We start from the raw sequence: 22508 nt of genomic DNA, 5'->3' as shown, positions 1-22508 counted from the left end.
CCATAACATATAGCATATATGGTTAATATGTGCCATTTACCCCTGCTAAATCACATTCATTAGTATTAGTTTTTTGTGATGAAATGTGATTTTGGTCAAATAAATCAATAATAATCAAAACTGGGAGGAATAAATCATGTTTTTCTTAACAAATATAAAGGAGAGAAGGCTGTCTTCAATATTGGTGTTTTTTGATTTAAATAAAATTGAAATTAGGATACAGAACACAAATTTAACAATGAACACATGCCCACAATAAGGCGGAAAACAGCAAAGCTTTCTGGGGCCCAGCCACAAGGAGGGGGCAAATGCAGTCCAGTCATAAAAAACTGGAGGGCCCTTTCACTGGACTTTAGTTCAGAGACCCAGTCATTACTCAAACGGCCCTGATACACACCACACGAGGGGCACAGTCTGACAGTGTGGATCTAAATCTAAATCTAATAATCTAAAGGAGAATGTACACACGCACGCAGGCAAGCATGCATGCATGCACGCACGCATGCACACACACAACACACACACACACACACACACACACACACACACAATAGTCCAAGATAGGAGGAAGACCAGGTAAAGGTACACAGCAAACCTTATACTTATAAAACATATAAACCTCATACTTATAACCTTCGGGTCCAGTGGACCCGAATAGCCTGTATGTAAATGTGTAGGGGGGTGCACAGTGTGTACTCAATGGAAATTAGTTCATTTACATGTTCTTCACAGAAAATGAGGCAAGGGTTATGAGTCAAAAGTTGAAAAAAATATTTGTTGTATTTTTATTTTAGTAAACATTGAAAACGGGTCCCACAGACCCGAACCTCTTTAGAGGGTTAAGAGTGGTTGCTTATTTAGTAAAATATGGGGTGACAAAACGAGTGTGGGGGTACCTCAACTTCTATGCATTTTAGAACTCCACAGATGACACACATCAGGCTACAATTGGTGGTATTGTCACAGCAAAACTCAAGAGAACCAAATCCGTAATAGATTTTAATTACAAAAACATTTCAAATGCGGAGAAACATCAATAAGAAAATCTTTCAAAATGTTTGGGGAAATCAGTTAAGTGAGGAGCCATACGTATGACATAATATATAACAGCTTTCATTGTCATCCGAGTACGATCCTTGCATTCTTGGTGCTGCAGTCTTGGTTTTGGAACAGGACTTAAATATGATGTTTCACGAGTTAACACGAGTCAAGGACAGACATTGAGAGACACCCAGTATGAGAGAATCCATACAGAGGGAGATCAGTAATCTCATATTCCTGCACAACTCTCAACTGTCACCAGGATCTGGCAGCCTTGCTGTTGAATGCAAGACAACTGCCAAGGCGTTAAATGTGGTAATTTGTGATGATTTTGTCAACATACAATTTCCCAAAGTTCCCCTGCAGTTGCCAGGGTAACCCTTTTGCCTGGTCCCATGTTTTGTTTTTTTCAGTTGAAGCTTTCCATTCCGTGCCTTACCTCCCGAGTCGATAAATGTCAGATCTGATTCTGTCCTGGAATTATAGTATCCATCACTGCTGCACATTTATAGCTGATCGCCGTAATGATGGAAATCAATCCGTGATTTCAGGTTTACTGTTACACTGCACTTCTTTGTGTCTCCTTTATTATTGCTAAGGTTTAGAGTTTATTTCAAATCGGTAAGCAGCTAAGTGTGTCCTGCACATTTGCAAATTTTGTAGAAAACCGTAGAATTCAGCAGATGCAGTGGAGGGAAGGGGGGTGGGGGGGGTGGGGGCATATTTAATATCCCATATCCCTTTAAAATATTTTTTGTAATCAGATGCATAATTTCCACTTCTTTATTTTAATTATATTAGCATATTTTTATGTTATGCAGGCACTCACACATCTTATATTCTTCTTTACACAGCTTAGACTCTGTTTACATACTATCCATTTATACAGCTCCATATTGACAGAAGCAGGTCAGGTAAAGCATCTTGCTCAAGGGTCCATTGGAAGCAGCCCATCTGGGAACTTAGTCTACAATCTTTTCTAATATAATGACCTCCCTGCTTGACCTATTGCCATTCTACCCTCTCTAAAATCCTGTTTATTAAAAACAAGGGTGAAATTAGATAACTTTTCTAAAAGAATGGAAAAACCCCTCAAAATGCTGGCCGACCTCTGACACAGTGAAAATCTCGTGCGGGTCTCGACTCCTCCACGGAGTGGAACTCAAACGGAAATGTTGTACGTCGGCCGCAAAAGGCAGAGGCTGGCGGTGCTCCCGTGTAGCACTTCGCCGCTTTCCGTTCGATCAGCGTGCCGCTGAAGGCAAGCCACGGGGCCCCCGCGGTAACCGCGGCAACCCTCGCCCCGCTTCGCGTCGAGCCAAGGCTGGCCTTGCTGACTCCGTTCCGCCCGGAAGCCGCTCCTTCGCCCGCTGGCGTAACGAAGGCCCCTGCTCACTTGCAGTGGGCGTTTGGCATTCGGTGAAGGAAGAGCGAGTCCCCCCTTCTTCCTTTCCTGGTCAGGGAAACGACTGCAATAAAAACCTGTGAGAGTCATGGTAATCATGCAATGACATCATGCTTAAAGGTACAATAGGTCATTTTGGACTTCTAACGGGCAAGAGAGGAATTGCAGCAACACCCTCAAACCACAACACGGTTTATCCCACACCTTTATCTGTGAATGCACTGATGTTACCTAAATTTCACACTATAAAAGTTCACCCAAACTGTCTGGTTGTGGGAATGAGAAGTGTCAATTTGTTACGATTGGCAGACCGTGCTCCTACTTTCAACGCATTGATGCTTCTTGCCATAGCTATCTCCATGATACGCACTCACCAAAGATTATTTTTACTAGCTAGCTTGCCAAGTTAAGATAAAGGCACACATATAATGTCCTTATGAAAACAAACTAGCTAACTAGCGTTATTGATAACATCACCTTATGAAAGCAAACTAGCAAACTATGGGCCACGAGTTATAGGGGGGAGATAAGGAGAGTGAAAATAGGGCGATAAACAGTCTCAACCGGTTGAAAATAGGGCGTTAAATTTAAAACGCTTACTTCTTCCAAAGTGCAGAGCGGACATATTTAATACTTTCATCGTGTTTTCCCAATGCCCTTTTTTGCAAATTGCATATACAAACTGAGAAAGTGTGACCAACCACCATGTTACTCCTTTAAGGTGACTTTATTATCAGTTCATAGCAGTGCTACAGTTCTTTACCCATGTTAAATCATTGCAAACACATCTCTCCCTAGTTCTAGCTCGAAAGCTATAGAGAATTCCACTATTAGATTAAGAATCACGTAGGGGGTAGCTGTTTCTCTGGAAAATGAGGGAGGGAGGGAGAGGGAGAGGGAGAGAGAGAGAGAGAGAGATGGGAGGGGGGTGACTTTGGCCAGAGGTGCTGTTGCATTGGTTTTAATGGACAGACATGCAGTCAGTCAACTATGAAAAAATACAGACAAGATGCCCAACAATTTCACAAAATGGCTTTTTAATGTACTTTCAAAAGTGCAGTGAGTGATGGGAATTCTTAAGAGCCTTGGTGCTGAGAGAGAGTGTGTGCAGGTCACCTACCTTCTACATTTTAAACTTACCGGATAGGATTAGATTTTATATGTTTGCTCATTAATTTATTTAGCTTGCAACTGCTGTCTCTCACATAGAATTTTAATTGGATGGGTTCATGGTCTATGTATGTATAATTGGACAGATAATGACTGTGTATACATACGTATATAAAACCCACAAATTCAACTCAAATGAATGAATCCGGCAGTCTGCCATATTTTTTCCATTTGTTTTTATCTTATCTTTCACCACTCTTCTGTCATTTTCTGACGAGGATGATCTTTATCTCCGAAAGGAATGCAGTCTCTTACTATGACCCAGTGCATAAAATATAAAGGTTTTATAAAATATAAAGACGAAACTGAACCCCTTTTATTACTTCCTCCTTTTAGGGTCACTGCTCTCAGTCAATATTCTGGGATATTTCTTCTTTCAGTTCGCGTTAAATACCCACAAAATGTCTGCTCTAGAGAATTCAGAGAGACTGTGTTAACGAAGACCAATCAGCATATGGTCTGTCATCTCTGTGCAGTGACCTCGGGTGTGTTTGAAACTCACTGTGGGAGTGTTTGCAAATCATTTATTTCGTTCTTTAATAGCAAAGCTCAGCATTTTTGAAGTCAGCTAGAGTCATAAAACTCTTTGTGGCTATACATATCTTAAATTGCAGTAACTCTGTTTTGCCGGATATCTGATTTTGGCAACATATGCTTTTATACATTTTATACATGGCAGGCAGGCATTTATATAGCGCCTTTATCCAATGCACTGTACAATTGATGCTTCTCCATTCACCCATTCATACACACACTCACACACCGACGGCGATTGGCTGCCATGCAAGGCCCCGACCAGCTCATCAGGAGCATTTGGGGGTTAGGTGTCTTGCTCAGGGACACTTCGACACAGCCCAGGCGGGGGATCGAACCGGCAACCCAGACGACTGCTCTTACTGCCTGAGCCATGTCGCCCCATACATCCCACTGTACATCCCATGTAATGCATGTGTAATTACAATGGTTAGTTCAGTGTAATTGTTGTGCTATTACATTGTAACTACTATAACATTTAGTTGTGGGTGTATTTTAAGAAGCAGTGGGCACTCTGCTTTCTCTCTACAATCGTTGAACGAACTTCAAACAATCAGAGATCAGCATTCAACATTGAAATAAAGGCCTAACAAGTGTATCTTTTTTCAAGTATAGGCCATACACTGTACAGTTAACTGTGCTCTCTCTCTGTCTCTCTCTCTCTCTCTCTCTCTCTCTCTCTCTCTCAATTTCAATTTCAAATGGCTTTATTGGCATGAATAGAAAGGATAATACAAACAATAATAATTCATTTTCTGGAACTGATCAGATTAAGACTACGCTCCATTACTCTCTCTCTCTCCCTCTCTCTAGGGCAGAGTCTGGGCTCCAGAATGTTCTGCAGGTGGACCTGGAGGTGGATGACTTCCTGCACCCAGCAGACAGCCGGGCGGTCTCCTGGCAGGTGGAGTATCCAGGCACCGGGGTGCTCACCGCAGAGGTGGAGACACAGATACGCCTGGCGCAGAGGAACCTGGGAGGCCTTGTGCCATTGGCTATGGTGAGTGGCTCTCCTACCGCTATAGGCCCACAGAATCATTCTTCTGGCCAATAGGAAACACTGAACAGTCAACACACTAGTCCAAACCCTGTCAATAGACTGCGGAACAGAAGTACTTTCCATGCATGCTTCCCAAGGAATGTAAGCAGCTACCATCAAATGGCTGTTTCATACTACATGTATTTTGGTGTGTGTCTGTGTGTTTGTGTGTAGGTGTGTGTGTTTGTGTCTCGTGTGCACGTGTGTGTTTGTCCTGCAGAATATGTGTGCCGTTATATGAGCACAGACATATTTATGAGTGTCGTGTATGTATTTATGAGTGTACTGTATGCATTTATGTGTACTGTAAAGTATGTGTGCGTGCTTGCATGCAAATGTGAATTTATTTGAATGTAGGAATATGCTTCTGTGCTTCACCTCATGTTTGTGTGTGTGTGTGTGTGTGTGTGTGTGTGTGTGTGTGTGTGTGTGTGCGTGCGTGCGTGCGTGCGCGTATGTGTGTGTGTGCGTGTGTGTGTGTGTATGTGTGTGTGTGCGTGCGTGTGTGTGTGTGTGTGTGTGTGTGTCTGTGTGCGCGAGTGTGCAGTAAAGATTGTGTACTGTCACAGACCTTAATACTGTGAGATTTATTCAAACCATTCAGGCAACAAAAATCCCATGAGCTGTAGCAGCTGCCAGTTTCAGCTCATGATGGTGATGGAGAGAGAGAGAGAGAGAGAGAGAGAGAGAGAGAGAGAGAGAGAGAGAGAGAGAGAGAGAGAGAGAGAGAGAGAGAGAGAGAGAGAGAGAGAGAGAGAGAGAGAGAGAGAGAGAGAGAGAGAGAGAGAGAGAGAGAGAGAGAGAGAGAGAGAGAACATGGTTCTGCCTGACTTCCTCCGGTGAGTGGGAGATACAGATACAGTCCATTTCTCAAAGGAGACTCATTTTCCCCCAGGAATGTCTGGAATGGGCCATAATACAGGTTGTGCTGTTTCTCCAGGCTTATTTATGAACAGGACTGACACACACTCTGAATGTGTTTATTCAGTATTCTTCTCTCTCTCAACCTCAACCATAAAAACACCTAATAATTCCCAATCCTGCTAAATTAAAAAGGGGAGTCAATACAAAAGGAAGTTCCACAAAGTATGCAAAGTGCATAACCTAAACTTGTTTAGCGACTGGGTAATTTTCCAAATGAATACTTTTAATTTTGTGGCTTCTTAAGAACTCGTTCTTAACTGTGACGCAGGAATCTCCCTGAAACTACAGCATTGGTTCAGTATGCTAAGATTAAATCACAGAATCTTTGTTATTTCTAAGCATGCTAATACAATACATATATTTCACGTTCAGGGCAGGATTTTCAGGATTTTCATGTTCACCATTTGGCTTGTTCTAAGCCTTAAGGAAACGTCAATGGGCTCGGCTAGCTTGGAGAATAAGACGTAGATTAACATTTTGATGCAGGAACTACCAAATCCTCTGTCTAATGCCGTATGTGTTTTGGTGTATGCGTCTCTCTCTCACTCTACAAGGGTATCCCAGCAAATTCTTTGTGTCAGAGTGCTTACAGCCATTTTGATTTGAATCTGTGACATTTTATCAAAAGCTTTTACTGACAATTTTAATGTCTTTAAACATAATGGTTGCTTAGGCCTGACAGTTGAACTCTGAATTTTTAAAAATAGTTCCAGTTTCAAGCATACACCTGGTGTGATTTGATTTTGTTATATGGAAATATTTTGCCTGAAGGTGGAGATTACTACTGCCTGGATTTTTCAGTGTTATTTGTCTGCAAATGTAACTTCGATAGTTGGAAGCACAAGTATCCTTTCCTAATTTTTTAGAGGTTGGAGGCTAAAACCATTAATCTTTTGATTATAGTATTATAGAGCTTAGCTTTAATTAACATTAATTAGTAAATTTGTCAGCTCTCAGATGAAGGCAGTCCTCATCTGCCCCACACACACATACACACACACAGACAGCACCATTCCACACCTCACCCTCTCAGTGCAGCTGACTAGTATGCACAGGCGAATGGTGTCCCTCCTCTTTCCCTAAGATAAAACATCAAATGTGTGCCTTTCTCTTAGTTTTGGTTGGTTTTGGGAAGTTATCACAAGGAAGTCGGAAATTGGCATCTGAGTTTAGCATTCAGGCCTGGCATTCTTTAAGGAATATTTGGCTGCCTTTTGGTTTTTGGAACTGTTTTGGGAGGAACACGTTGCCTTGTAACTGAGACGGGTGCGTGGGGGTTGGACCCAAAATGCACGACTCAGAAACAATAGTAATATAAAGACCCCTCAGGGCTTTATTCGGGACGAATCCCAGGAGAGTAGTCAACACAAGCAAAGTCCATACACGTAGATCCAGCCAAACAAAAAAAGTAAACAAACAAAAAGCACGGTGCCGAGGGAAGAGGCAAACTCGTAGTCGGTAGACGTGCAGGGAGGTCCGGTAGCAGGAGAGCTGTCAGCGGGGCAGATGAACAGACGGACGGCAGGCAGAGGCGTAGTCGTGGACGAAGCGGGAGTCGAAACCATGAAACAATCAGCGAAGCAAAAGTACAAAAACGGTAGGCAAGGACGAAGTCAAAAAACAAACGATGGTCACAAAACAGAAATCAATAAACAATGGTCGGTAAACAGGCGTGGATCGTAACGTGTAATCAAACAGTAGCTAATGCTCAAGAGTTGCGTGGTAAACAGAGGCAGACAATTTCGCAGTGAACAGTTGCGCGACTGGGCTATAAATGCAGGTGTAGACAGGTGTAGACAATTAGTTAGAGCGTAGCAAGGAAATGGAAAACAGGTGCGATGGATGACAAGTTTAACAAGGAGATTAGTAATCGTTAGTAATAAACCTATCCTGCCCTAGCATTAGTAAATTAGTAAATGACATGCACGAGAAACGTAAGGTAACATGAACACATGATTAGTCTTGTTAGTTTCTACCCAATCCTGATCTAGCGTTAGTAGTTTTAGTAAATAGACAAATAGAAACATTAGGGGAGTGAAGGACAGAACGAGAGAGAGAGAGAGAGAGAGAAAAGGCGGAACACAAGGTTTGCGGAAAAACATGTAAAAGTGTATGCATAACAACGACCAGTTAACGTAACAATAAACATAAATCGAAACATAACACAAAGCGAAACTAAGACGATAATCACTCAACAAAACCAGGTAATATAATTGTAACGAAACATAACTAGACATGACGAGAAAATAAATCGTAACAAGAAATAAACTAAACAACATGACGAACCTAGACTAACATAATACATGATAAAACACTACTTGACTAAGACAACATGAAAAAACATAAATCAACATAAAACATGGTGAGACAGACCTGAAACGTGACAGTAACTTCTATTAATTTCATTTGTGGCTGTAGCCTGTCCATGTTTTTAGACTCAGACCTAAATATTTGTTGTATTTCATCATTTTTTCATTCTAACCCAATGGTCACTTGTACTTTTTGAAAGGTTGATCCAACGGGTTGTTCTGTATCAAAAAAAAAAAGTGATAATTGATATCTATAATCGATAACTATTCATCATTTACAAATTCAACTGAACAAATGTATTTTTCATGTTGGATGAGTGGAGGGTTTTAACTGCTGATGCACTTCTTCTTCGGTAGTGAGAATGCTGTAAGTTAAATGAGTTTCATAGCTGTTAAAATTGCTGCGTTCTGGAATTAAACACAATTTACTTCAAATTAACTTCCCCGAAAATGTCATGTTTCTGTAACCAGTGCTCCTGACAGCCTCCCGAGGCCACCCCCTTCCCCTCTTCATGTTTCCCTGTCTTGTCTGTGTTAATTATGTTCTATTATTGGATTAATTATATACTTATGAATCTGCCCACATCTAGCTCACTTAAATTATTGTCTGCATGTGTGTCCCTTTGTATATATAGTAAGGTCTGTAAGTATTTGTACAGTGATACAATTTCTGTTCTTTTGGCTCTGTACTACAGCACATTGGATTTGAAATGAAACAATAAACGTGAGGTTAAGGTCCATTTTTGAGGGTATTTACGTCCGTATCGGGTGATGCATGTAGGAATGACATCACTTTGTATACATAATCCCCCCCATTTTCAATGTGCTTGACAACAGACCCAACAGAACAGAAAGTGTACAATCCAAATCTGTACGATCTGCACTGTATGTTCCCCATTTCCTTTGTTTTCTTTGTGAGAACTTCCCTGTTCCAACTGCAGCCCCTTTGCGTCCCTGCTCTCTTGTGTTTTTTGCCCATGTATTTTCCCCTCTTCCTCCGCGCCTCTTGTGTTTATATCTTATTCCTGGATTTTTTGTATTGGATTCTACTTTTGCCCAGAAAACTCTTGTTTGTATATCTGCTTTCTGGTCCCCCACTGAGCCGTTGTGACAGCTTCATGTCAAGCTTTAATATGTACAGAAAAGCTGCAGTCACAACATTCAGACTGCAGGAGAAGGAAAAGACTGAAACAAAGACATCAAGAAACGGAAGCTGGGAAAGGGAAAAGGGCTGAGGTAAAAAAAGAAAATGGTGCTCCAACAGGCAGGGCCAAGATGGCCAGAAGACGGCTTCTCACTTTCTCAGAGTATTTCATCGGTTCCAATGCACCAGACAACCTCAAATACAATTTCTAGTAAAGCATAGACAAGTATTTGAATCCAAAACTCTTAGCTATATACAGTATCTCATCCAGTTCTGGTCTACAGTATATGCGGACAATGCCCAGCTATTTGTGCCATACAGGTATGGGGTATACCACACCCTAAGCTGTACCTTGGCAGGTAACCGACCTGGCATCCCAGCATTTCTAAAGGGGTACTTTCAACCTTGCTCAGAGTATGAAGTGTTATGGAAAAATGCCCTTTTAACATTTCACAAGTGTGCATTGTCTGATGAATCAGATCCCAGTAAAAACAACGATAGTTATACTTGAGTTAACTTTCGTATTTATTTGCAAAGAAATTACAGAAAGTGAGAATGCTTACCGACATAGTAAGACTCTTATACACACTTTTCCAGAAGGGGGGGCTTCACCAAAACAAAAAGACATGAAGCTGGTCACTAACATTTATCAGTATTTTGTCTTCTGAATACCCCTTGTTGACCTTGCTGTAAGACCGGAATGTTCTAGATGCCCACTTCTAGGAGAAGCAGAGACATTAAGGTCAAAGGCTGTCTGCCTGCTGGGTAATTAAATTAAAAATAAAAGGTTATTATTAAGCACGTGATTGTCTTCATGTTAACACACATTCTCAATTAAGAATCAATTAAGAAAATGACCCATACAGAAGGTAGAGTGGATGGAAGGAAAACAGGAACTGAGTGTGCGGTTACTATGGACAATCCTTCTGCATCCAACCAGTACGCCTGTTCACTACAATAACCAGCATGCATGGCTGCCACCCCCCTGCCTGCCACCCTGAAGCTGCTTAGGCTATCTGCCTGGTAGCCTGAAGCTACCTCCAAGCAGGATATCCAGTAAAAAAAACCCAGCAATGCACTTACACTGAAATAGCCTACAGCTCTATTCAGCATAGGCCGTGCTCTCTCTCAGTGCGTAACTCTGAGCAACAAAATGAGGTTTTTCATTTGCTGTCTTCTCTTGAAATCTCATCTAGTTTTTTTGGAGGCTGGAATTTTTAAATACAAGCATTTTTGTCTTGTAATAAGACTTCAAATCTATAAGCTTCTTTTACTTTACTTTCTACCTGAAAAGTGACATTTTCTTATCCCAAAACAATTTTAAGGGTCAATTTAAGACTGAAATACTTGTTAAGATTGACTTATTTCTTGGTTTAAGCAGGTTTTTCCTTTTTCCTCTACTGTAGAAGTATGAATACAACAAAGAGTCCCACAGTACTGTTCAATTCTGCTTCTATGACTGCCACATTTCCCACCTGTGTTATTTTCTTGTTATATATATTTCTGCAATTTAATATTGAGACAGTTAGATATTATGTTTGATCATCTCCGATCATTATAATCCATCCATTGTGAATCCTGAGTATTTGGATAATGGATGGGTAGCTTCCTATTATGGTTGTTGATTGACTTAACATGTTTTGTGGCATTACATTCAGCCATCTTGAAGTAGGCATTTCTATCAAAAGCTACACCCCCTGAAGAATTTATTGGATCATAGTAGCTTTGTTTTTTGAGAGATCAAAATTTGATATTGTACCTTTTAGACCTTGGTCCATAGCCTATGCCTACTCTTTCATGGAGATTGGTCAAATCTCCTAGGAGGAGTACATTACATTACATTATAATAATCTAGTAGACACTCTTATCCAGAGCGACATACAATAAAGTGCAAATCATAACCAGGGACAAGTGCGCTAAAAATTGCGACTCTGTTCAGGATAAGCGGGTTAGGATAATGAATGAATGAATGAATGAATGAATGAATGAAGTGCGCTAAAAGCCCTAGAGGGAAGTAGAGTTCCAAGTGCAAGAGTGATCACATAGATAAAAACTTGAACCCCTGGAGAATAATCAGATCCTGAGAATAATCTGTCCAAGTAGCAATACCACAGTTGGCAGCTAGAACAGCAGGCACCTAGAATAGTCTAATTAAACATAAGTGCAATCATTACATATAGCATACACATAGTATAGATGGCTAATTATTACAGTGAGGCATGGAGGGAAAGGTGCAGCCTGAAAAGGTGAGTTTTCAGACTGAGCTTGAAAATGGTCAGATAATCTGCTGTTCTGACATCCACATCCATGGTCATTCTAAGTAGATGGAGTTTATAGGTCCTTGAGAGTGATGTACTCAGACAAAATTTCAAGATTGTAGGTGAAACGAGACAAGAGATATGCCTGTTCAAAGTTTGCCATTTCAATCCATTGCTATAGCGCCCCCTTTGGCCAGTTGATGTAAAATTCATGTCATGGCCTTTTGGCATGACACTCTACCACTGTGCAAAGTTTCATAAAAAAGCAATGAGTCGGTTATAGGCGCTGCCATTGCGGCATTATAATGAATAATAACAATACGGTGCCCTTGTACCTTCGGGTGCTTGGCCCCCTAATAATTATGTGGGATGTTAATTTAGTTTGGGCTTCAGTGTCTGTTTTCTTTAGTAGAATAACAGAACAGTAAAACTGTATAAACCAGAAGTCTGTCACCCTATTCATATTTAACCAGGACTGTACCCGGTCACAGGCTGGAGAAACACTTTAGGTGTCATTTATAAATATTTTATAAAGACTTTATGAATAGTTGATAAACATTTATCATTTCATGTATAAATCATAACGAAGTCATTTGGATCATTTCTAGTTTATGGAAAAACATAGCATGTCAAATCCAAGGCCCCGGTTGTGTCAAAAGCATCTTTTAACATTCATTAGACCCTCGGCACCGTTCTGTTGTAGTTCAGTTTTTCAGTTGTCTTATGAGGGTTTATTATTAATTCACCAATCCTAAGTGTTATCAAACCCAGTCTCTGGAAACGGGCTATGAAGAGAAATGCGATGTGTCTCTGATAGTTTGTGTGACCGAGGGGTTCATTCATAAATAAGTCACAGATTCACAGGCCGACGGGCCTTCGCAGAACGGGGCGAATGAGCGTGGCGAGGGAGATTACGTGCCGAGATTGCGATCGCAATATCTGCGGGGACGCGTAGTGACAACCCCTCCATTTCAGCTCCTCCCTTCTGGGCTCCTCTGCCTTTTCACTCGGTCCCGCAACGCGATGGCAACGGTGTTTAGGTGTAGCGTTTTTCCACGGAAACAAGTCCATATCGCTGCAATCGGAGTTTGCTTTCCTGAGCTCGAGGAGCACATGCTGTGCTGGTTTGAGGTGGTGAGTGTCACCCGTGTTTGGCATGAGAACACAACTCAATAGGAACAGGAGCACTCGTTCTTATAGTGAAGTGCATTATAGTATATACAGTGCAGTTCGCATGTCCTGTATTTGAGAGTTAAAATTTAAGTTCATTTGGTGAAGTAGTCCAGCACATTGGATTTGGAATTAAACAATGAAAATGAGGATGAAGTTCAAACTGTCCCCTTCAATTTGACACTATTTACATCCACTACCCTTTTTTATACATAGCCCTGCTCCATTTTAGGGGACGAAAGTAATTGGCTTCTCAGCTGTTTCTGAACAGGTGTATTCAATCTTAGTGCAGGTACAAGAAAGCTTTCAGTGTCTAGTCTTCATTCTAGGCTTTTGATTGCCTTTGTGTTATTGGCATTTGTCAATATGAGGCCCAGAGTTGTGCCAGTGACAGCAAATTATGAGGCTGAAAAATAAGAAAACCATTGTACTGTAGTATACTCTCTGTCACTGTGAAATTCTATTGCTTTGGGTGATCTTGCAGACTTTGTTTCATTGACAGGTTGGGTGCTATGCTGTATTCGATGTTACACTGTATTCATATTGACAGGTGGGGCAGAAAACTGTGAATAATGGTGTATAATGCAGGATGCATTAGTATAAATCACATGCAGTACAGAGGTGGATTTCTGAACAGGCAAATTAGGCTGGTGCCTAGGGCCTGATTACTGCATGGGGGCTGTGATTTTATGAGGTTAGATGCCATTTTGTGTACCAGTGGGTGTGTACAGTGGGCTCCAGAATTATTGCTACCCTTATATATATTCACAACAAGTGCTGTAAACTAAAGAATAATACAGGTATTGACTAGCTTTATTTTCCAACATGCTTGAAGTACTGTGCTTTAATAATGATTCAATGGAAAAAATATTTTCCAAAAAAATAGCTTCCACAATTATTGACATCCCTGGTTGATTACTTTCTGCAAACACACCTGGCAAAGATGACAGCTGTGAGTATTTTCTTATAATTCATGATGAGTTTAGAGAACACATTTGGAGGTATTTTTAACCATTTCTGTGTGGATTTTGATGTGGGTTTAGAGTCCTTGTCCTAGGACTCAGCTTCTTAGCAAAGGCAACAAGATTTTCTGCAAAGATTTCCTGGTACTTTGTTGACTGCATTGTGCCATCGATCTTCAGTAGTGCCCCTGGATCTCCCAAACATCAATAACCCACCGCCATATTTCAAAGCAGGTATGGGTGCTCTTTTGCCGCCAAACATTTCGATGGTGTGTGTATAGCCAAAACTTTCCATTTTGGTTTCATCTGACTATAGCGCTCTCTTCCAGTCATAATTCCAATAATGTTTGGCAAACTCGAGATGCTTGGTTTCGTTTTTGTGCTCAGTAAGGGCTGTCTTCGTGCCAATCTTCCAATGAGTTTCTTGGATTGGAGGTGCCATTTTATGGTTCTTTTTGAGACTTGGTGAACCCAAGATTCAACCAGTTTCAATTTTTTATCTATGATCCTCGGGTTACTTATTGCCTCCCTCACAAAATCTTTTTTCCAGCTGCATGAACGATAAAACAAAAATCATCATCATCAAAATCCAATTTACAGGGTGTCACGTGCGAAATGACATAACTGAGAGACTACAGAATCGTTCAGCAGTGTGGATTGTCACGTTGTTATTGCTAAAGTTTTAGTTATAGTTTAAGTTATTGTTGTTGTTATTGTTATAGTTATAGTTCTTGGTGTGGATGGGTCTTAACCCCTTCTGTTCGGGGCAATGCTTTCCGACACCATTGCTCTTCAATGCTTTTCCTTCTCTCCCACCACATCCAAAAAGGCAAAACTGGCCATACACTTACTGAAATACCTGAAATTATTTTACAGCTTGCTTATTACAATACAACTCCCTCTGTCAAACAAAGGTGTCTAGCCTTGAATTTCCTTTGTCAGGTTTCAGACAAGGATTCAGTTTCCATGATCAAAACAATGTGAATGTTCAATACCTTATACTCAAAATTTACATTTCTCAAACGTTTCTCGAAAAGCTCTCTGTACACATGTGTGTGCATGTGTGTTTGTGTGTGTGTATGTGAGTGTGTGTGTGTGTGTGTGTGTGTGCATGCCTGTGCATGTGTCTGTGTGTGGATGTGTGTGTGTGTGTGTGTGTGTGTGCGAATGCTAGTGTCCATGCATGTTTGTGAATGTGTGTTTGTACCTGTGCATCTATGTATATATATGCATGCATGTGTGTGTGTGCAAGTGCAAGTGCATGTGTGCATGCCTGTCTGCATGCATGTATGAGTGTGTGCACATGTGTATGCATGTTTGCAAGCATGTGTGTGTTTGTGAGTGTGCATTTGTATGTGTTTGTGTTTGTGATTGCGGGTGCATGTGTGCATGTATGTGTTTGTGTTTGTGTGTGTTTGTGTGTGTGTGTGTGTGTCTATGTGCGTGTTGTGTGTCTGTGTGTCCATGTGGTATTCATGTGTGGGCAGACATGTGTGTGTGTGTGTGTGTGTGTGTATGTGTGTGTGTGTGCCTGTGCATGTGTGTGTGTATTTGTGATTGCAGGTGTGTGTGCATGCATGCATGCATGTGTGAGTGTTTGTTTAATTCCTATGTGTGTGTGTGCCTGTGTGATTTTGTATGTGTGTGCTTGGTAGCCACTGCATACCGCCACCCTCATAACATATTTCCAAGTAAATACAGCAGCTGAAACAAAGGGGAAAAAAACATAAAATCCAACAGTTTTAATTGTGTCAAGGAGAGTTTGTATTCATGATGTTGAGGACTATGCAGACAGAGATAATGAGCAGCAGAGAGTCGCACACTCCACAAGTAAGCAGCACAGTCCCCAATAGCAATGGCTCCTCCATAGTAACAGCACTGTGTACTATAGCTGCAGCACTGCCGTCCGTAGCTGCAGCACAGCCCTCTATAGCTACAGCACAGCCCTCTATAGCAGCGGCACAGCCCTCTATAGCAGCGGCACAGCCCTCTATAGCAGCGGCACAGCCCTCTATAGCAGCAGCACAGCCCTCTATTGCCCCATAGCAACAGCACAGCCCTCTATTGCCCCATAGCAACAGCACAGCCCTCTATAGGTACAGCACAGCCCTCTATTTCCTCATAGCAGCAGCACAGCCCTCTATAGGTACAGCACAGCTCTCTATTGCCCCATAGCAACAGCACAGCCTTCTACAGCTACAGCACAGCCCTCTATAGCAGCGGCACAGCCCTCTATTGCCCCATAGCAACAGCACAGCCCTCCATAGCAACAGCACAGCCCTCTATAGCTACAGCACAGCCCTTCATAGCCACAGCACAGTACTCCATAGCCCCATAGCAACAGCACAGCCCTCTATAGCTACAGCACAGTACTCCATAGCCCCATAGCAACAGCACAGCCCTCCATAGCAGCAGCACATCCCTCTATAGCAACAGTCCTCCATAGCAACAGCACAGTTCTTCATGGCAACTGTGAATTTTAGTGACTCTCACAGTCCATCTCTCTGGCTGCAACAGTGTTTCTTTGAGCAGGTGGATGGTCAGGTAAACAGGAAACCAACAAGAGGTGAGGAAGGATTTTGGGGTGTTTTAGTTTCAGGGGGAGGGGGTGGGTAGTAAGCTGGCTGTAGGGCCAGTTTGTGAAATCTTACAGCTTTGGTGTAAATCTTGCCAACAAGCATTGTAAAAATCTCCTAAATCTCTATAAACTTCAGAATACTTTTGTGTCTCTAAAGTGAATCACAAAATCGATCACAGTAGATCTACAGCCCTCTCTCTCAAGATACACAGAGTCCCAAATCTATTCACAAAGCACTTCACACTCAAATTATGAGCTATGACTATAATTTTTATGCCCTGCTACTGTTCGCAGGATCATTTGTTAGAAACCATCCACAGACCTAGAAACCTCCAACCCTGCTACTGTGCACAGGAACATATGTTAGAAACCGTCCTGAGACTTGGAGACCTCCAACCCTGCTACTGTGCACAGGAGCATCCGTGAGAATGGCAGGCACTGCCTGCACCTGCTTATTATGGCCTCCAGGAAATGCTGAGGGTTGTAGCGCTGGCCTCGGGTCCTGACCCCCAGTCCAATACATACATGGAGATCAGCGACTCCATTAATATAGCCCTGTTTCACTGTCTCCCCGGGCTTATTAACCCACACAGCTGTGTAGACACTGACTCTCTCTGCAATGTGCTGTCCGGCCCACCATGGATTTATCCTAAAAATGTAGCTTTTCCCTGCTGTAAAATCCAGCTATGCCAGCTTAAAAATGGAAAATTCTAGCTGGGTATGAACTGTTCAACCAGCATGGCCAAGCTGGTGATAAATCTTGCATAGTTGGGTATGAGCTGGTTAACTAGCTTGTGCTGATAGCTTGTCTTAGCTGTTTAAAAACATAGCTTGTACTGGTGCTCAAACTTTGAGATTATTCTTACACCACCTTTCTGTGCATGTAATAAGACTTGGAATTATTTGGAATCACCTTGCCTGTTCCTAATGAACAAAACTGTTTGAATCGTCCATTTCATTCTAGAAATGGCAGAAAAAGGTCATTGTTAACACAGTGCATGTAATTTTATTGAGTATTTATCCTAAATATCGCCCTGGTCCCAAATAATTAATATTTTGACAACAAGTCAAACACTGAAATTAATTCCCTGTCACATTGTGTCAGGGCTTGCCCTTTTGAAGAGCAAGCCACCGTTCTGCAGAAGCAAATTCATTCCCTGTGAAAGAAAGGAGACGTATTCACATTTCATTATAAAAATCACTGCGGAAACAGATCTCTTGAAAAGAGGATCAACTTAATAGAGTGAAAGAAAAAGCTTGCTCAATTTTCTCTCCTCAGATGGTAAGTAAGGTGATTGAAATGAGGATCTTCACCTAAATCTGGGCTCAAGTAATAACAACGGCACAAAAGACCTTAGTTCTATTACCAGCCTTTTGAAAATCCATTATTCGCTGTCCAGGATTAGATAACGCTATCTGCCGTTCTGGAAAAAGAATTGAGACGCGAGTTTAAAAAAAGGAAAATGAAGTGAGGGAGAGAGAGAGGGAGAGAGATCTGCACGTGTTGCTCAAAAGGCAGGCTGGATCTTTTCATTGCCTCTCGTCTGTAATGAGGCAAGTCCAACTGTTATGCTGAGAATGAGGCACGATCCGCAGGGGGGGGGCGGGGGGATGGTTGAACAAATGAGGCTCCCCCGCTCACACCCGTGCCTGGGGACCACATGCTCCCCGCTAACGCCTGTACCTTAATTATCAGCCTTTTCATCCTAATGAGGCTCATCAGTGTCGTGGAGGGAATGACCCCCCCCCCCCCCCACACACACACTCCTCTTCCTCGCCTGCCTTCGTTCAGAACGACATTGTTGTGTTGGCTCAATTCAATCGCTTATTTTCCGCCTGTTTTTTTCTTTTCCTCGCCCCGGACCCGGTAATTGATCAAGGTCCGTCATCTTTAAGGTCATTTCGACTGGTTAAGTGTTCCTTCTAGGAACTAGAAGTAGAATTTACATTCCTTTGACCAAGGAAACATGAGCACGTCCTTTGTATTTTTCTAGAAAGCTTGACGTTAAAACGATAGACCTGTGGGTCCACCTCGCTCCATCTGCCTTGTCTGTAACTGACATGGCTTCGAACTGACGTTTGAGGGTGCTCGGACATTCCATTTGCCTAATTCACATTTTCGCGATTTCCCCATCTTCACTTCTTTTTCTCGCCTTTTTCTAGCCTCTCATGATGGGTGGAGCAGGAAAAGGAACAAGGGAAAGAAAAAAGTGGTGAAGCATAAGCGATTGGAAAGAGCCCAGAGATTGTGATACCTTACAAACCTTTCATACCAAGGAGCTTAAAATGTATAATAGTTTACTGTGTGTCTACACCAGGGCAGCCTTAAGGGGATGCAAGCAAAGCACAGAAACCGCTGAGAGCAGAATGTGGGATAGCTTGTCGGAGGACTAATTCCTCCTTCACCATTTGACCATAGGAAACATATGACCAGCTCACAGGGGTCTGCAGATAACCTGGGGGGTCAACCATGCTGTGTGTGTGTGTGTGTGTGTGTTTGTGTGTGTACGTGTGTGTACGTGTGTGTGTGTGTTTGTCTGAATGTGGGTAGCCTAGCAAACTTCACCTTTCATACTATTAAGATTCCACGTCTGACAAATGGTTCATTCACCTACAGCCACTATTTTGGGGGGCCTAGATCAGCCCATACGAGAATAAAATGGAAGCGTCACTGCTGTCTTCATAACTTTAATGAATTACTGGCTGCTCTAGTCTCTCTGCATAGTGGTCACAAACTTTTAATTAATAGCCATTGCTATTACCAAAAGTGTATATATATATATATATATATATATATATATATATATATCTCAATACTCATATTGGAATCTTTTGGATTCCTTGGGACTCATTTTGTGAGGAAACAAGCTGTCGTATTTCCTTTCATGCCTTTATTTTGTGACCGTTACATTTCCTAATTTTAACCTGGTTGTGGGCTGTGAATTTTGATAAAGGTTGATCCAACAGGTTGCTCTGCCTAATTTGGCAATTTAGTTGATAATTGATATCTTGGATAATGATTAATAAATTCAATCAAATAAATGTAGGTTAAGTAGCTTACGTTATGTTAGTTAAGTGAGGTGTTTTAACTGCTGATACACTTGTGTTCAGTATTCAGCGATGTCGCCTATGGGCTTGAGAAAGAAAGCAATAGGCATTGGGTAACACAAAATAAAGAAAAGCAGAGAAAAGAAAATTGAAAAGTAAAAGCTACTAGGTGTATTTCTGAATTATCTATCAATGTCCAATTTAAGCAACAACACAAAACCCCCCAAGACAACCTAGGTAAAAACCATGTACAGTAAATACTGTACTTAAACGTGGAAATTCGTACCCTTTGGTTTGCCACACACTACCCTCAGAATTGAAAAGCAGGGAAACCAAGTTATTTCATTTTACATTTTCGTAATTTGGCAGACGCTTTTAATCCAAAGCGACTTACAAGTGCATAAGTTCTTCCACAAGTCAAAGCATCACATCCATAACTAGGAAAATATGTTGGAAGTGCTGTTCTAAACATAGAGTCGTCATAAGTGCAATTTTTTAATTTATTTATTTATTTATTTTTTCTTCTTTTTTGGGGGGGGGAGGGGGGTTAGACAAGGGGGATAGGGGTATCAGAAAGGGGGGCGGAGGAAATCAGGAGGGAAGGCTAAGGTAGAGTTTGACTGGTATTTTTCCAAGCTGTTCATAAAATGATTTCCCACGGAACACAACGCTTATATTTTCGCATAATTATCGGATGACGCTAAATGAGGCAATGGGGGAGGAGGAATTGTGCTCTGGGACGCAAATGTACCTTTTAATCCTAACCCTGAGCACCCCCTCCACCCCCACCCCCCCCGGGTAGTGGCCACTACAATGCCTTATAGCTCACCTCATTCGGCTACGCGTTGCTTGGTCTGTACCGCATCGAGCCCTCATCGCGCTATGTGCCCTTTGACCCCTGCCAGGACACGGAGATCCTGAACACGGCCATGCTGACTGGGCGGACGGTTGCCGTGCCGGTGAAGGTGGTGACGGTGGCGCCGGATAGCGTGGTGACGGACGTGACCGAGTCGGTCTCCTGCCGCTCCGCCGATGAAGACGTCATCAAGGTGAGGCCTCGACACGGTCACGTCTCATAACAGACCGGATATGACGAGTAAAATCATGAATGAAGGTCTAAGATCATAAATATGTGGTTACAACGTTCTTCACTGAACGGTGTGAGGCTGATGTAACAATCGCAACTGAAAACAATGCAGCTCGAAAACAGCTGTGATAATGGGATGAAAGCCATTTGCACAATAACATATTCAGTGTTAAATCAACTCTCAAGGAGTACACTGGTGCCAGTTAAGTTGGACATTTCATTGTGCCTGGAGTTAGCTCTGGAACAGATATTAAAAACAGAAATGTATGGGTGCAGCATCTACATGCTTGAACAGGATGTAGACTGTTAATGACCATATGATAGAGCTTGGCTTTAGAGTTAAAGACCCAGCATTTTGAGATTAGGAAATGTCCATTTGCTGAACTGTGGAAGCACTGGAAGAGTGTGTACTTTAACACATTAGGGGGGTCAAGGGATGGGCGGATGTGTGTCATGCTGCTATTTTTCCCCATGTTGGTCCTAACACTGCTTTCATGCTGTAGACTTTAATAGCTGTTAATAACAGTTAATAGACATTAATAGCTGTTAATAGTGGTGAATAGCTGTTAATAGTGGTTAATATACACAAATAGCTGTTAATAGTGGTTAATAGCTGTTAATAACTGTTAGTAGACATTAATAGCTGTTAATAACTGTTAATACACATGAATAGCTGATCATAGTAATCAATAGCTGTTAATAGCTGTTAATAGACATTAATAACTGTTAATAAAAGTCCTGGTGAGGCACGGAGCATGCCATTCCAGGGTTCATATGAAACATGCCTGACTGACCAGAACCCGCCTAAATGAGCTTCTAAAATTTTAATCTGGCCCTGGTTTTATTTTCACCTCGGCAACTTACTGAACAATTAGGGCTGCTGATTGGCCAGATTGTCTTCACTCCCAGTCCCAGGTAACGGGAGAGTAGAAAACCAGCAGTTCCTGGCCCTGAACGACTGTGATACATTTGGGTTACAGTGTAATCATAAGCTACTGTCTCACTGTTGTCTCAGCCACTACTGCCAAAGTGAATGGATGTGTGCAATTATGCATTGAATTGGCTGTTGGTATTAAAACTGTGGGTCCTCAAAAGCTGTGGGTTACCACTGTCATGACTCGGAACACAGATTTTGGGATTCAGCAGCACTTGTCGAAACTGATCAGTTTCTTAAACACTGCCTATAAACATATTCAGCATTGACATATACAGTGTCTGAGGTCATTTAAATAGTGGGAGAATCTAAGCCAACAACAATATCTTTAAAATGGTCACGATGAGATTAAATTCATATTTCCAGAACAGCCTTACTGAGACGAAGTTAACAGAAAACAATGCTTTCTCGTGTTTATAATTTTAAGGAAAGTGACAATTCAGTGACAGTCATAATTTTAAGGAAATTAATTATTCATTTTTACTCTCTTGAAGATATGTTTCAGGTTTTTCTCAGCCAATATACACAATACAATAAATATTTTTTTAAAGCATAAAATATTACCGGATGGGACACTGAATGTGTTACCTTTTACTGAAATCATCATCTTTTTAAACACTTACTTATTTTACAGAAATTTTGTGACACAGCTTTGTTAAATTCTGCTTTGAATATGACCTGGAATTATTTTTATTGTTGAAAGTTTTTCTTACATCCCTGAAATAAAACTGTGATATTATATGTAAAATTCCCATCTGTAGTAGTCTACGACCCCCTCAAGTTTACCTGGCTCAAATTAATCGCAGTCTAGATCTCCGAGCTCAATGAAATCAACTTTATCCCTATCCCCCATGGGTTTAATTATCCACGGGCCACCCCTGCTGTGTGCTGTTAACCATGAATAT

The 22508-nt window shown here is 41.6% G+C and overlaps 1 protein-coding gene across 1 annotated transcript in view; it reads left to right on the top strand.

Moving 5' to 3' along the window:
- si:dkey-112m2.1 (transmembrane protein 132D) overlaps positions 1-22508 on the top strand; it is a 121080-nt gene that overhangs the window by 73527 nt on the left and 25045 nt on the right. The window contains exons 4-5 of the mRNA XM_061262071.1: positions 4964-5150; positions 20488-20631. Coding sequence (XP_061118055.1) covers positions 4964-5150; positions 20488-20631 — 331 coding nt within the window. The remainder of the gene's footprint in view (positions 1-4963; positions 5151-20487; positions 20632-22508) is intronic.

Source organism: Conger conger, chromosome 12 (assembly GCF_963514075.1).
Source record: "Conger conger chromosome 12, fConCon1.1, whole genome shotgun sequence".
NCBI classification, from domain to species: Eukaryota; Metazoa; Chordata; class Actinopteri; order Anguilliformes; family Congridae; genus Conger; species Conger conger.
This window is presented reverse-complemented; position numbering and strand designations above follow the sequence as displayed.